At 38.3% G+C, this 14,320-nt stretch overlaps 1 protein-coding gene across 2 annotated transcripts; it reads right to left on the bottom strand.

The window, feature by feature from the left end:
* Window positions 1–686: 686 nt before the first annotated feature.
* On the bottom strand, window positions 687–14,234 carry tars3 (threonyl-tRNA synthetase 3). Of its 2 annotated transcripts, none has more exons than XM_015053712.1 (19): window positions 13,892–14,234; window positions 12,947–13,036; window positions 12,381–12,568; window positions 12,146–12,269; window positions 11,064–11,188; window positions 10,708–10,825; window positions 10,494–10,558; window positions 10,322–10,400; window positions 9,979–10,125; window positions 7,940–8,038; window positions 6,108–6,274; window positions 5,840–6,002; window positions 4,676–4,813; window positions 4,252–4,329; window positions 4,065–4,165; window positions 2,966–3,070; window positions 2,606–2,678; window positions 2,386–2,500; window positions 687–1,248 (listed from the first exon to the last, which is right to left on the bottom strand). In XM_015053712.1, exons 1-19 carry the CDS (start codon window positions 14,210–14,212, stop codon window positions 1,100–1,102), a joined length of 2,445 nt encoding a protein of 814 aa, XP_014909198.1. In that variant the 5' UTR covers window positions 14,213–14,234; the 3' UTR covers window positions 687–1,099. The 2 variants fall into 2 exon arrangements, with proteins under 2 accessions (XP_014909198.1, XP_014909199.1); XM_015053713.1 differs by having other exon boundaries at window positions 12,947–13,033.
* Between the last annotated feature and the right edge of the window lie 86 nt (window positions 14,235–14,320).

Below are 14,320 nucleotides of genomic sequence, written 5' to 3'. Positions count from 1 at the left end.
GGGATCTACTGAGTGGGAGCTAAACANTGACGGAACATTTCCCTTGATGTTCCTTGAACGCAGCATGCTTTAGGGGGCGTTCCTTTAAGGTTCTCTTGACTGAAGATATTTTTCAATAATAGTGTATGAACGCGCGAAAAACTCAGTAAATAGACATTAGCATAGATAATCATTTAAATAAACTGGAATTTCAGGCATTAAATGTAAAACAATTAACGAAAATAATTCGCTACAATTTAATTATCGCAGTTTAAGCATTATGATTAATAGATTAACCAATCGGATGTCGGGGTCAATTGTAGAGCAAAACGAAATGTTCAAATCTTTACATTGTTAAAGCAGAAAACAAAATACTATTAGATTTTTTAAAACTATAGAAAGAGTTAAATGCAATTTATGCAGTTAAATGGTAAATCTCACTATTGGGCTCCTTTTATTTAGACAGTAGCACAATCATGTGTAACAAAATATAATATAAAAAAAATATAAAAATATATTTTATAATATATAAATATAAAAATAAAATATAAAAATATATTTTACAGTCCGACACTGGTATGCTCCTGACATATTAACATGTAATGTAATTATGGTCTTTCACATCACACAGAATGTCATAATCAATTACTGCCAAATAATGTAAAAAAAAGCCTGGAAGACTGAATGAAAAGTGAAGAGACAACTCATTTTGCAGATTTTTTCCTTTTATTTCAGGTCTTTTTTCTCCCGGGAAGATCTTTGCGAGGATAGGTGTCAATTTCACATTTTAATGATCTTAGCGATCACACTCTCTCAGTTACCAGTTCAGTTTCCTTCTAATTGATTTAGACTGCCAGGAAATCATTTGATATTCAGACCCAAAAACCAGATTTTCCCCTCCAGAGCTCACTGACAATCACAAGGACATTTGCTTTTTTTCTACAACCCCATTCATTAAAATGCACTTACACAAGATTACGATCCATTTGTGTCCGTTCCACATTTATGACTTTCCAAAAACCATCTATACACATGCCACCATCTGCCTATTCACAGCACCTCTAATTCAACTGCTGCGCATGAGGTGACTTAAGGACAAAACTTGCTTTGCCCATCTTCATCAAAATTCTTCTTCTGCGTTTCGACAGCGGGACTGTTTGAGCAGGGTCAGGCGAGCCATCACCTCGGACACCGGCAGTTCTCCGTGGACCTTGTTGTCTCTCGTGCGCACATTTACACTGTTAGTCATCTTCTCTTTCTCCCCGACAACTGCCAAGACACGAGACGACAACAGCTTGACATGACACCACAAGCACAGCTACCCTAACACAGTCCCGGCTTTGTATCGGTGGCTTCAACAACTGTGGGTGGTTGGCCAGCTTGAGCGACCATTCGGCTTGAACTGTGACTGTAATTAGGGGCGTTTATTTTGACTCACTCAACATCTCATGGTCCTTTTCTAAGCAGCTGTGCAGTGAAACAAACTAGGGCTGCAAGCAACTAACGATTATTTTAGTTGTTGATTAATCTAACATTTATTCATTTATTCTGATGATTAATTGGGTAAAAAAAAAAGGGACATTCTGCAGATTTTTTATTTGAGTCTTTTTTACACAAAACTAGAAATACAAAATAACCAAATGTTTAAATAAGAAAACATTTTATTGCCTAAAATGCAACAAAGCCTCAAAGGACGCATCTGCAGATAAAAATAACTTCTAACATCAACATGTGAAGAGCCCTTTCTTCTTCACATCAATACAGTGTAGGGATAACCTGTTGATTTTTTTGAATTACCCAATCAATGAATTTAAAGCAAAAGGTGGAGAAAAATTATTTTTAAAATCTTAAATGCAAAATGTATATCCATTTATACAATTTTGATTTAATTACTGCTCTGATTAATTTGTTCTGAATCTGTATACTCCAGATGACAGTTACCAAATTAGTTGACAGTTATTTCAATTCTGGATTCATCACGATTTATTCGATTAATCGCTTCGGCCCTAAAACAATCAGTAAAAGGTCTTATCAGACTGTATATTTTTAATTTTTCTACGTATCATTTGAAAAAGTGATCACATTGGAAGGATAGGGTTGCCAGATGCTGAAAGCGAGATTTCATCTTCTGCTTAGATTAAAATGCAGCATTAACCAATTTAAATTCACCTGAAGTTAGCATAAATCATTTGGCTGCCCATACTATCCTCTCACTTCAAATGTAAATCTATAAAAATATTGTTAGTTCTCCAAGACGAAAGGAACAACCTTCCCAACTAATCAAGTTAGAGAACTGCTGCTCTATAAATATGAAACTGAAATATAAAACTGATTAGATTTGTTACACCTTACAGCAGCTCACATCCTCTTCACTAATAAATTAAATTTGACATCACATTTCCTCACCCAGGATGAAATTATATTGAGCCAACTGAGCGTTTCGGATTTTCTTGTTCAGGAGGCAGCCAGAGTCCAGATCAGAGTCTGCCATGAATCCGGCTTCTGTGAACTGCTTGCACACCTGACAGAGAAAAACAGCACTTAATGCAATCAGCAGCGTGCTGTACAAACATATGACACCTTTCAGTGACACAGCGCTGTCTATTTTGGGAAATAGAACACGCACCTTGTTGGCGTAATCCTCACAGGACGGGTTGACGGGCACCAACATCACCTGTCGAGGAGAGAGCCACAGAGGCCTGTTGAAGAGAAGCAGATGGGTCGTGATGATCCTCATGTGGCGTGAAGCTATCCGACCTCCTCAAAAAGTGAAAGTTAAAAGGCTGAAATCATTGTAGTGGGAATGATGAGAGTGAGAGGACTGTGCTGCTGTTCAACACAAAGCCATGCAATTAAAAGCAAGCGTACAATTAGACTGGAACATAAAACCACCCACCATAAGAGGAAAACATCTAATTCATCACACATATGCATTTGACATTATGAATTGTGATTGAAGGGCTTGAGCAACAGGGATTCAGCTCACCATTTCCCTGCATAGTTCTCTGTGAGAATGGCAATCATCCTTTCCACGGAGCCCAAGATGGCACGGTGGATGATGACTGGCCGCGCTTTGTCATCCCCATCCTTTCTGTTATCACAGAAAAACAGCAGAAAGTGAGGTGGAAAGAGGAAAAGAAAAAAAGTGTGAATAAAATTTTTACAATTTACAATTTATAATGTGCATATTCAGCTTCATAAACTCTTTTGTAAGTTTTATGATTAATCTGACTTTTTTTTTCTTGGATTGTGACAGTTTCACATTTTATTTATTTTCATTTAAATAGACGTGGTTAATACAAACAAACACACCAATTTGACATTTTACAGTCTTCAGGACACTGTAAAATGTCAGATCTCTTACACTGTCCCACTAGAACCTGAGAATGTTGAACAATCTTCAAAACATGAATAGTTTTATGGCTGAAGTGTTATTTTCAAAAATGTTTAAATGGTTGTCAATGTGAGTTCTTATGTTACTCTGTTAAATTAGAAACGAAAACCCTTAAAAATAATACACAATAAACTATAACTATAATTTTATTAAAATCTGATTGGAATTGCTTTAGTTTTTCAGTAGGATTATTTGTTTGGAACCATGAATTTAAAAAAACATTTAAGGTCATCAAATTTTTATTTTATCTACTAGGATAGTTTGCTTAAATTTGCTCTCTATTGAGAGGAATATTTTATTATTTTCTATCTTGGTCTTTTTCCATTTCTACCAAGCCTTACCCCTATAGATTAAAGATGGATTATTTCACATTTTGACCAATTTCCTTAAAATGAAGCTGGCTAAGTTTTAAGAAGAGTTAGATTTCTAAACAGTTTTAAGCCTCCATTTTACCCTAACTTAAAGTAGCTTATTAGCATTACACAAAGTTAGAATGAATAAATTAATTCAAAAGCTATAAATACTTATGAGTTCAAAGAGCTGCTGCTGTAGAGGATCTGCATCTTTTTCTTCTCCTTAAATGTTTATTAAAATTCCTTCATGATGAAAAGCTCAAATTTGCATACATGTCTTGTTTGCGTGGCTTTGGTGGAACACAGCAGCGTGGCAGCATTCTGATTAGTTGACTCACCCCACAAAGGTCAGATTGAAGCGAATAGGCAGCTGGAAGTCCAGCTGAATGGTGGCACACTGGTGGTAGCGTCCAATCGCATCTTTGATCTTAATGTCAATCTGCAACGGTAGAAAAAGAATGGCAGACCCTCAGAGTCGAGCCGATCTCGCGTTTGCCGGGAGGTTATGAGAAAATACTGCCCGACCTTGGGTCCATAAAAAGCCCCGTCTCCAGGGTTGAGTTTCCATGGCTCCCCAAACTCATTCAGGCTGTTTTCGAGTTGCTGTCAAACATGAAGCATGCGTTGCAGAGATCATCAGTAAATGCAACCAGCAGGAACACGACTGGACGTTCAGTCTGTCCTGCAAATTATATAACAAAACTGTACATTTGTAATCCAAATAAAACATATGAGTAATGACTTGCTGAAAACACCGCCTACAGAAATTCAGGGAATTGGACATGACTCACAGATGTGATACTATTAGATGATCACATAGGTGACGGTGTTCTCAGAAGGAGAAATTAACTATCTAAATTCATTGCAGCAAAGAAGACAAACATTAGATCAGTTCACTCTTTTTTTTTATGTATTTCAATATGTAATCACGATGCACACCACAGTTTACCTTCTCAGCCTGGTTCCACACGGCTATGTCGCCCAGATACTTTTCTGGACGGGTTGACAGATAAAGCTGGAAGGAGAATCCGAACACATCGTAAACACAGCGGAGGAAGTCCAGACAACCCTTCATCTCTGACTCAATCTGTATTCAAAAAAAAAAAAAAAAGTGAATTTATCTGACCAACATCAAAAAACTAAAACCCTACCAAACATTTTTCCTTCCACTCGATTTTCCATTAATAAGTTTGCATTTCATATGGCTGTCTCTGCCAGTTGGCTCTGATCCTCAAGGACGTATTTTAAAAAATGGTTTAAATAATAGTGATAAACTGAGCAGTCCTTCAGAAACCATGATCAAAATAAGCAAAACATGTAACCATTTATTTATTATAATTACTTTCTGCTTTCAGATAATAAAACAGATTTGACTAATAAAAAACAACTGTTATACAAATATGGATTAGTAAAAGGTAAGTTTAAAACCTGCTTAAAAGTTCTCCTTTTCCTAAGGTACATTAATCTCACAAACGAGCCTCATTTGAATGCATATTCTAATGTATTGAATGTGACCCTACTATATAGTTGATTGACAATAGCAAACTTTTAATAAGTATATTCATCTTCAAATATAGTTAACATACTGATGACAAGCCAGAGTGTAAATATACCAGCTTCTTTAAATTTGGTGCATTTATGTTTCACAAACTATAAATTGCAGTTCATTTCCTGTTTTTGCTTTTCCTTCTTTTTGCTTAAGATGAACAACATTCTTATAAGTGTTGGTATAGTTTACATAAATATCTGATTCTAACTAATTACAGATTAATAAATAATATATATTGTGACATATTAGAACACTTATGATTGATTACATGAGTATTTTGGCATTAAAATACAATAGCATATTTGTAAGAGATGTTCAGAAATCTAATATTAAAACTAATACCCAGTTTATTTAGAATAAATGTCAGAACTGAAGGTTCAATCTGCATTTCTCAATGATAAAACCTAATAGTTACAAAGGAGGGCTAGTATCCCCCTTCATGGCATAAAGGAGAGATTATTTTTAGTTTAGAGGATAGATATTTTGCAAACCTTTTTGATGATACCAGTTCATGATTTATTCTGTTGCACACACAAAACCTGAAGGTTGGATTGCAGATCTGACCTGATCCATCACGCAGAAAATGTGAGCGTCATCCTGCTGGAAGCGCCGCACTCGGGTCAGACCCGTCAGCGTTCCGGACAGCTCGTTCCTGTGCAGGACCCCGAAATCTGCCAGCCTCAAAGGAAGCTCTCGCCACGAGCGAGGCCTGTGGCTGAACATCAAGCTGTGGCAGACGAACCAGAAAGAAGCACATCAAACTGTGCAACAAACCTCCGCCCGGTGTGAAAGGTTTTCATGCGCAAACCGCCGGGAGACGCTCTTAATTTACCAGTGGCCGGGGCAGTTCATTGGCTTCAGTGCAAAGATGTCATCTTCCACAGGGAATGAAAACATGTTTTCACTGTAGTGCTGCCAGTGGCCAGATGTCTCCCACAGCTTGCTGTTGTAGATGTTGGGGGAGGCGACTTCCTGAAAGCCTCTTCTCCAGTATTCGTCCTGGATAAACAAGAAAACCACATAAGGCTAAACGTTCCAGATGGACTGCACAGGTACTTCACCGAGAGGAAATGAGCCACGACTTTTGGCTCGAAACCCCTGAGCCACTGCAACAAAAACAGCGTCTCATCCGTTTTGTTTATCCATTTTTTCGCCCCGAAGAGAAACCTGTAACGGTCTGTAGATCTGATCGCTGCCAACAGTAGAAGGCCGGTGGAAAAGATTTCTGTGAACATGTGAAACTGTGAAAAACATAAAGGAGGTAGCGAGAGAAAGCACACTGAGTCAGCTTTTTCTGAATAATTATTTTTAGCAGGAAAAGAGCATATTATTCCACAAACGGCTGCCATCGGTCATGTGTATGAGCTCCATTTTCTTAAGAGTTTTGACTAAATGTTCTGAAAACATCTATTTAAGGGAAATGCGAAATGCACAGTTTCAGAATGAGAACTGGCTCGGGTGATGTGATAATGATCTTGCACCGATTCTGTGGAGCCTATGTGCGGCACTCTGGCATGGCCGGGCCCGTGGGTGTGTGCAGCCTGCTGTGAAAGCCCGGGAGATGTCAACTCAACTTTGCAAAGACGTCAGAGATCCCTGCAGAGCCAATAAAGTCCACTAAAGTTGCTCTGGAGACCAAAGTTTCAAGTACAAAGTTAGATGTTCTGGTGCAGACTGAGGATACCTTCGCGTTTCTGCGACAATTCAACTCACTGGAACATATTCACAGAGCCTTGAAAAAGTATTCACACTCCTTAAACCTATCCACATTTTTCACACGCTACAAAACACAAACCTCAGGGATGTGTTTGCTATAAATAAGGCCAATAAATCAACAAAGTAGTGAATACTTGTGAAATAAAAATAAGTTTTTTTTTATTTTTACAAACAGAAATGTGAAAAGTTTGGAGTTTTATTCAACCAAATTCACTCAAATACCCTTAAATAAAATCTTGCTCAACCAGCTGCCTTCATATGATTGCAAACTGAAAAAAGGGCTTTGTAATTTCTTACTAAAATAAAAATCATGCATTCTTTTCCTTCCATTTCACAATTATGCACTACTTTATATTTATTTTCAATTAATTACATTAAAGCCTTTTGATCTAATATATGACAAAATGTTAAACAAAAAAGGTATGAATACTCTGCAAGGCACAGCATTAATTCCAGCTTGCCACTCACTGAATAGATGAAAATAAATTAATAAATAAAACACTTTGCAAAGCTTTCATCACAGCTGAGACAACCTGCAGCAATCAAGTTGGTGTGAAGACTTTCCCGCTTCCAAGGGCGAATTTAAACTTATAAAACTGACCACAAATATTCAGTTTGCTGCTGGCAAAGTGGTCTGTATTGTAGTGAAGTGGCAATCACCTCCAGCCCACTGCAAATGTTAAGTATAGCCTGAATCTCCTGAACTCAGACGGAGTGAGTTTCTGTGTTACAGCACCCCTGCAACGCTTCAGTTTTAAAATGATAATTGCTGCCTACAGCAAAAGCAGAGAGAATTAAAAAAAAAAAAAAAAAAAAAAACTTTCATGTAAACTAAATGAGAGTCTGAGGATGCGAACAGAGCAAACCTCACCGGGGACTCCGAGAGCTTTGAAAGGCAACGATTGTTTTGAAAGAAGCAACCGAAGTTGCCGATTGAACCCGCCGTACCCTGATGAACTCGGTGAGCGTGTTGTAGATGTAGGCGCCGCGTGGCATGAAGAAGCAGCTGCCGGGGCTGAGATCGTGGAAGAAGAACAGCTCCTGATCCTGTGAGGGAGACAAAGGAAATTACTTTTTAATGACTTCTCATCTGCGGGTCTAAGCCAATGAGAAGCCTTTTCATGCGCAGCAGGGAGCCAATCCAATCATCACACATCAAGGTGACCTCCCAGCTGGAGAGCTCGCTTCATTCTTGTTGAAGCGAGAGGGAAGAAATCGAGCACAGTGATAACGATGACAAGGCCCTCTGATTTGACAAATGAGGCTCCCAGATGGTGACACCTTGCACCACTTCCACATATTTCAACACAGTGTCAGATTGTATTTTGGCACGTAGGGTATAACAGGTCCTTAAAGATTAATATGAAAAGAAAAAAATTCAGCTCGGCTTCTAATAGTCCACTTCTACATGAATGTTGAGCACAAGTACAAGTCCCTAACAGAGTCTTCCTGGACGCTTAGGTTCAGCCAAAATAACTATTTCAAGCAGGTGATGTTTCAAAATCTCAATAAAATATTAATCTATTTATATTCTCAACAGTTTTGCTAAGTAAAAAATATATTTCTGAACATCTGAATGCCTGTCAACATGTCTACGTTTCATACTTTTTTCTGAAAGCCAATTCATAATTAATCATAACTTTAAGCATTGACTAATGTGTTAAAATGTGAACGTGACAGCTCTTTTACTCACTGGAATGATGATGTGCTTGAAATTTTGAATGTAAAAAATTAAAAGATCGCACGTTTTGGAGATAACTATTCCAGTCACTATGACTACAATCAGAGCTTATTTACATTTTTCGTCTCTCCAGTCCAAAGAAAGATTTGGAAAGCCGACAGCGATCTAATTCATTATGTTGAGAGATAATCTGGGTTCTGACAGAAAAAAAAACAAAACAAAAAAACAAGAAACTGATCAAAGACAATGCTTTGCTCAAATCTTATATCTTATTCTACACCATGTTTCTCCCTTTTTCGATTTCCTGCACTCATGTCCAGCATCACTTAGTCACTTTATTTAATAATAAAGCCAATTTTGAATCCAACATAAGGAACCACCATGATCTCCCACTGTTTGGGCCAGAACCGACAGCTGCATCTGTGAGTGAACTCAGGCCAACAAAACTGCTGATGGAGCTGAAAAGGCGACTCACCCTTCGGCAGGAGGTCCCAGAACTGCCTGAGAAGAAATGCAGGTCGATTCCATGACAGTAAAGAGCTCATCAGACCAAAAGTAGGGATTTCTTCGGTGGTTTTCTGACTAATCCAAAGTAAACACAAATCTCCCTGCTTCTTCTGTTAGAGACCATTCAATGGTTATAAAAGAAAAAGAAAACTCATTTAGATCAACATTTCGGTTATAATACGTCTGATAGAGTAACGTAAATGTCATAATCCTAAGTTATTCTAACCTGCTACGTTTTTATAAAACAGGCAGCCAGCTGGAGGCTTTGTGAGTTGCTGTGATGCATTGCCCTAACTGAAAGCTGAGAAACGTGCCACTGAGCAAAATCTTTAACCCAACATGGAAGCTTTTCACATGATGTTGAAACTCACATTTAATATGGGACTGCTATATTAACGTGCTGACTGAGGAGCTGCCGTCTGCATCCTTCTTGCAGAGTAACCAGATGGGGTGACTGGACGATTCACAGATGTCCTAAATATGCCAGGATTGAAGCAGCACAGCGCCCTCAGCTGGTTTATGACAGGCAGCAGATTTGGATATGAAGGGAACTGTACTGTCTGACTAACGGTAAACTAGCTGAGGTAAAGGAAAAAGGCTTACAGTAAATATTTTTCTGTGAGATGTGGTTTAAAGTTTTTTTGACACAGCTACAAAAAATAACAATGACAAAGACTGCTAGGCGAAAAAGATGCATCAGCAATTATGTTGGTCGCATAATTGCAGAGCGAGAATCGTCTCTAATTTTAGGCCTCTACCTGCTGAGAGGGCTAAAATGCGTCTGCATGTACTGACTCACTTTGCCAATCTTTCTGTGGTCTCTATTCTTGGCCTCCTCTTGAAAGCGTTCCCACTCTTTCAGCATCTTTGAATCTGGGAAGGAAATCCCGTAGATTCTCTGCAGAGTCTCCATGTCTGAGCGGCCCTCCCAGTAGGTGGAAGAGTTCTGATGACAGAGAAAAAAAAAGAAAAAAATATTATATATTTATCTGAAAAGTGCTTCCACTTCAAAATAATGGTCTATTTTGTGTTGGTATATCACTAAAATCCAAACACGTGGCTGCAATATGACAACAGGTTCTGTATCTTTTAAAAACCCCCAACAACAACGACTCTATACCAACTCTGCTATTTCCACTCACCTTGTAGATCTTCAATGCCTTGATCTTCCCTGTGTGTCTGACATGAGGGCCTCTGCATAAGTCAATCAAGGGCCCACATCTGGAAAATATTCACCAGTTGTCCTCAAAGACCGCATAAACTCGTGGATTTAAAATGACTAATTGTTGTTCTAGTTTGGAAAAAAGGACTTGCCTGTAGACTGTCGTAGTCGGGGTGGTAACTTTCTCATTCAGAATGCGACACTTGAATTTGTTGTACTGGAAAGAGAAAAGGCTTTTGATGAAAAACACTAAACTTTAAAAAAAGCTTTTGTGCCTAAATTGATACATGTAGCCTAGATCATCTAAGTCATATTTTCCCCTGAACTAGGGCAGCGAGGAAACATCCACCCTAACTCACTACTTACTTTAAACATTTTTAGCAGCGTCTCTTTACTGATTTCAAGTCTCTCAAAAGGCTGTTTCTCTTTCACCACACTCTTGCACAAAGCCTCCAAGTCTCCAAACTCTGTGCTGGACACTGACCTGGAAACACCAAACACATCCAGGTCATTCACCCAGAGTTCAAGTTCAGTACTGTTCTGACATTTCAGTCTGTATCCATCAGCAGAGTGATCTTGTATTTGGACTCGGGTCGTATAACAGGGCCACAAACGTTGTTCAATTGGCAAGTAAGTATAAAAATATACATTAAATATCTCATTTTTCTACAAGTTCAACGTGAACTTGGCAAAATGCAGATAGTTAAAGAGTACTTGCTTACTTCTGTCCATCTAGGAACATGTCGTAGTAGAAGCCATTCTCTATCGGGGGGCCGTAACACAAACAACCTCCGTAGAAACGCTCCATGACTTCCCCCAGGATGTGAGCGCTGGAGTGCCAGTACACCTAAAGGTAAAATGAAGACGCATGGAGAGCCACTTATAAAAGGACATAAAAAGATGTATAGAGTTATAAAAAGATTTAAAGCAAATGTCTAAAAACAGATAATCGTCATCAGTCTGAGTGGGAACAGTATGTAAACGTCTCTTTTACAGCAACAATCAGATTTGTTTCAGACAGAAACAGCTTAATTACTATTAAACCTCTTAATTTGCTTATTTGGTTCCATCTCTTCACAAGAACTTCATTCAAAAAAATTCTATAAACTGTTGTAATTCCTGCACATCAGATTCCTTTCATATAAAGCAGCTTTGATGACAAAGTGTTTCTTTTTATAAAACATTATACTTTTTTATTGTTGAATTGTCCTTTCCAATAGAATTGATTTAATTTTTTAAATCTCTTTGGTAAAGATCTTGTACTTAAGGCCTTTCTGTCTCATAGGAAGGCCGTAATGTTGGGCATTTATCTCTTTCTCCCCCAACATTAAAAGCAATGTTCAAATCTGTTAGAAGTAGCTTAATATGTGAAAGCAAACTTAAATAATTTAAGGGCTAAACCTATGACCAGTTGACAAATGAAAGCTTTTATTTGCCTACTTTTTAAATAGCATTTGTTGCTCTATAAACTACTCATTAAACAGTCCTGAAATGCAGGAAACTATTTACAAAAACAGATTTGGATAGGCCTCAATTTTCTGAAAAGAAAAAAAAAGAAACAATGGACTCTTACGTCAATCTTCTTGGCTTGTTTACGCCAGAGCAACTAATAAATGTATTGCTTAATTGAAAATCAGTTTAATTTCAATTGAATCTCTCCTGTTATCTGTTCTTATGAAATTTGAAAGAATCGTTTGGGTATTGTCATATTATTGTAAAGCAGAAAGTTAAAAAACAAGGACTGAAGGTAGATTTAACTGATTCGCCGCATTACAAAGTTTTTTTTTTTTTTTTTTGCACGCACAGCTTGAGCATCTTCATTATCAAATCGCAAGATCTCAAGAGAGCAGTCCTGCTCAAGAGGTCTGTCCAGATCCCAGAGCTCTCCGTTAACACGAGAAATCACTGCACCGTCGGCCAGGCCTTGGCTGAAAGACAAAATACAGAACACCCTCAGAAAAGCTGCATCCACAATTATGTCAGTGATTTCCTTCTTTATGTCAATAATAACAATTAAAAAAAAAAAAAGTAAAAATGACCTGATGTCAGAGGCTATCTGATACGGTGTCGTAACCCAAGACTTCCCTGGCACCTTTTGCCCATCTGTCAACTCAACAATAATGGGTTTACTTTCTGAAGCCTTCCTGGCCAGCAGGGCATCACTCTCCTTCTTCAGCTCCTCATAGAGGCTGAGGCGCTCGGCAACGTACGGAGGCCATGGATTCAACTTCAGAAGGAATAAATGTAAACGAGAAAAAGAAAAAAACTGCAATCAGTGTCAAAAAACTGCCTGATATTAATGATATACAAGTTGGTAAGATAAAACTAATATTGTCATGGTTCAACTTCATTCCATTAGAGGGAAGAAGTTTTTAAATCTAGATTTTACAATAAATGGTCCACTGGCCTATAGATGTGGTGAAGTTACTATGTACCGTTATTGGCTGCCACCTCGACTAAGGGCATGTTTACTTAAGGGCATTCTCACATTTGTCTTTCTCTAAACTCAACAGGCATTGATGAAAAAATAGATCATCTGTCTAATACTAAATAATACTCACCCACAAGTAAGCAAGTATATTTCACATAAAATAGTAAGATTTACCTCCGTCGTTCCTCCATCCACTCGCCCTTTATCCTGCTTCTTCTCCTTCTTGTTTTTCTCGCTGGGTTTCTTGTCTGGGATTGGCACCTGCTAATGAGGAGAACAAAATTGGTTTTGAAACAAACTAAGCAAAAATAATTTATAACTAAAACAAAGTAGAAGTTGACCAAAGAGCTGTATAAATAAGGTCCAGGAATGTGTAAGTCTTAAACCAGACACAAGTGAAGGTGTGGATACATTTCCTCAAGTTTGAAAGTGAGAGAAATTACATTTTCAGAAATCAGTTATGTAAAAAAAAAAAAGAAAAAAAAAAAAGAAGAATCTACAAATTTTGAAGAAACCCTTTTTTAATACCTCTGGCATTTTCCATCTCCAGTGGTCATTGGCGAGACGTGGGGTATTCCTTAAATAAACAACTATTCAATCACGGGGAAGTGCAAAGACAAACCGGACAATTACCTCAGAGCAATTAGGAAACAGAGATAAAGATGTTGTGACTTTTTGTATCCAAAAATGGACCGAGATTTAAACAGTTAATCTCTTTTGTATGTGACAAAACAAATTTGATGAATTTATTAAAAACATTTTTACTTTACAGCACTTTAGAAGAGATTAGAAATTTGGCCTAAAATTGAACTGAAGTTGTAAGTCGAGGTTTGTTTTTAAAAACACGTGACTCTATTATTCCATGGTTTTAATTCACCTGCAACAGTTTCACTCACAAAGCAGGTGTTCATAATGGACAAGGCAGAACCAACAGCATTAAGCGCTACAGTGCAGTCATTCTACACAAACAGTAACTGAGTGGGACAGCTGTCTGTGGACGTGGGGTGGTATGACAGGCCCGCTCCACTCACGATGACTAATCACTGCAACTGATCCATTTTTTTATTCTATATTCCCAATAATTAATCCAATTTATAACATTTCAGTATTCTTTATTACCCTGTTATCAGTTCGGCTGTCAGTTTGTTGTGGTTTTACGGTATTCCTCTCCGGGGTTTTGCCACACTGTGCTTCTGGTTGTTTCCTTCCCAGCGCCTCCTCCATCTCCAGCTCAGCCTGCAGACCCCTCCGGAGGTGCAGCAACCGGTATCGGAGCTTCTCATTCTCCGCCCGCAGGTTTTCGAGCTCCGGACTTACAGAGGCGACCCCGGCGCGGTCAGCCCTGGAGCTTAGTCCGTCCCGAAGAGCGGAGATTTCAGCGGTGAGAAGCCGAATCTGCTCCTCCTGGGCGCCTAAACGTGCAGCCAAGCAGTGCGCCATCTTTAAATGACCACTGGTGACGTCTTACATCCGGCAAGGATCCGGGAAAAATAAAAGCCTTGCTTGAAAAGTTTAAATAAGCAAAAAAAAAAAAAAAAAAAGGAAAAT

The sequence above is a fragment of the Poecilia latipinna genome, unplaced genomic scaffold (genome assembly GCF_001443285.1).
Source record: "Poecilia latipinna isolate Pla-1442-1.1 unplaced genomic scaffold, P_latipinna-1.0 Scaffold1197, whole genome shotgun sequence".
Classification (NCBI taxonomy): Eukaryota; Metazoa; Chordata; class Actinopteri; order Cyprinodontiformes; family Poeciliidae; genus Poecilia; species Poecilia latipinna.
This window is presented reverse-complemented; position numbering and strand designations above follow the sequence as displayed.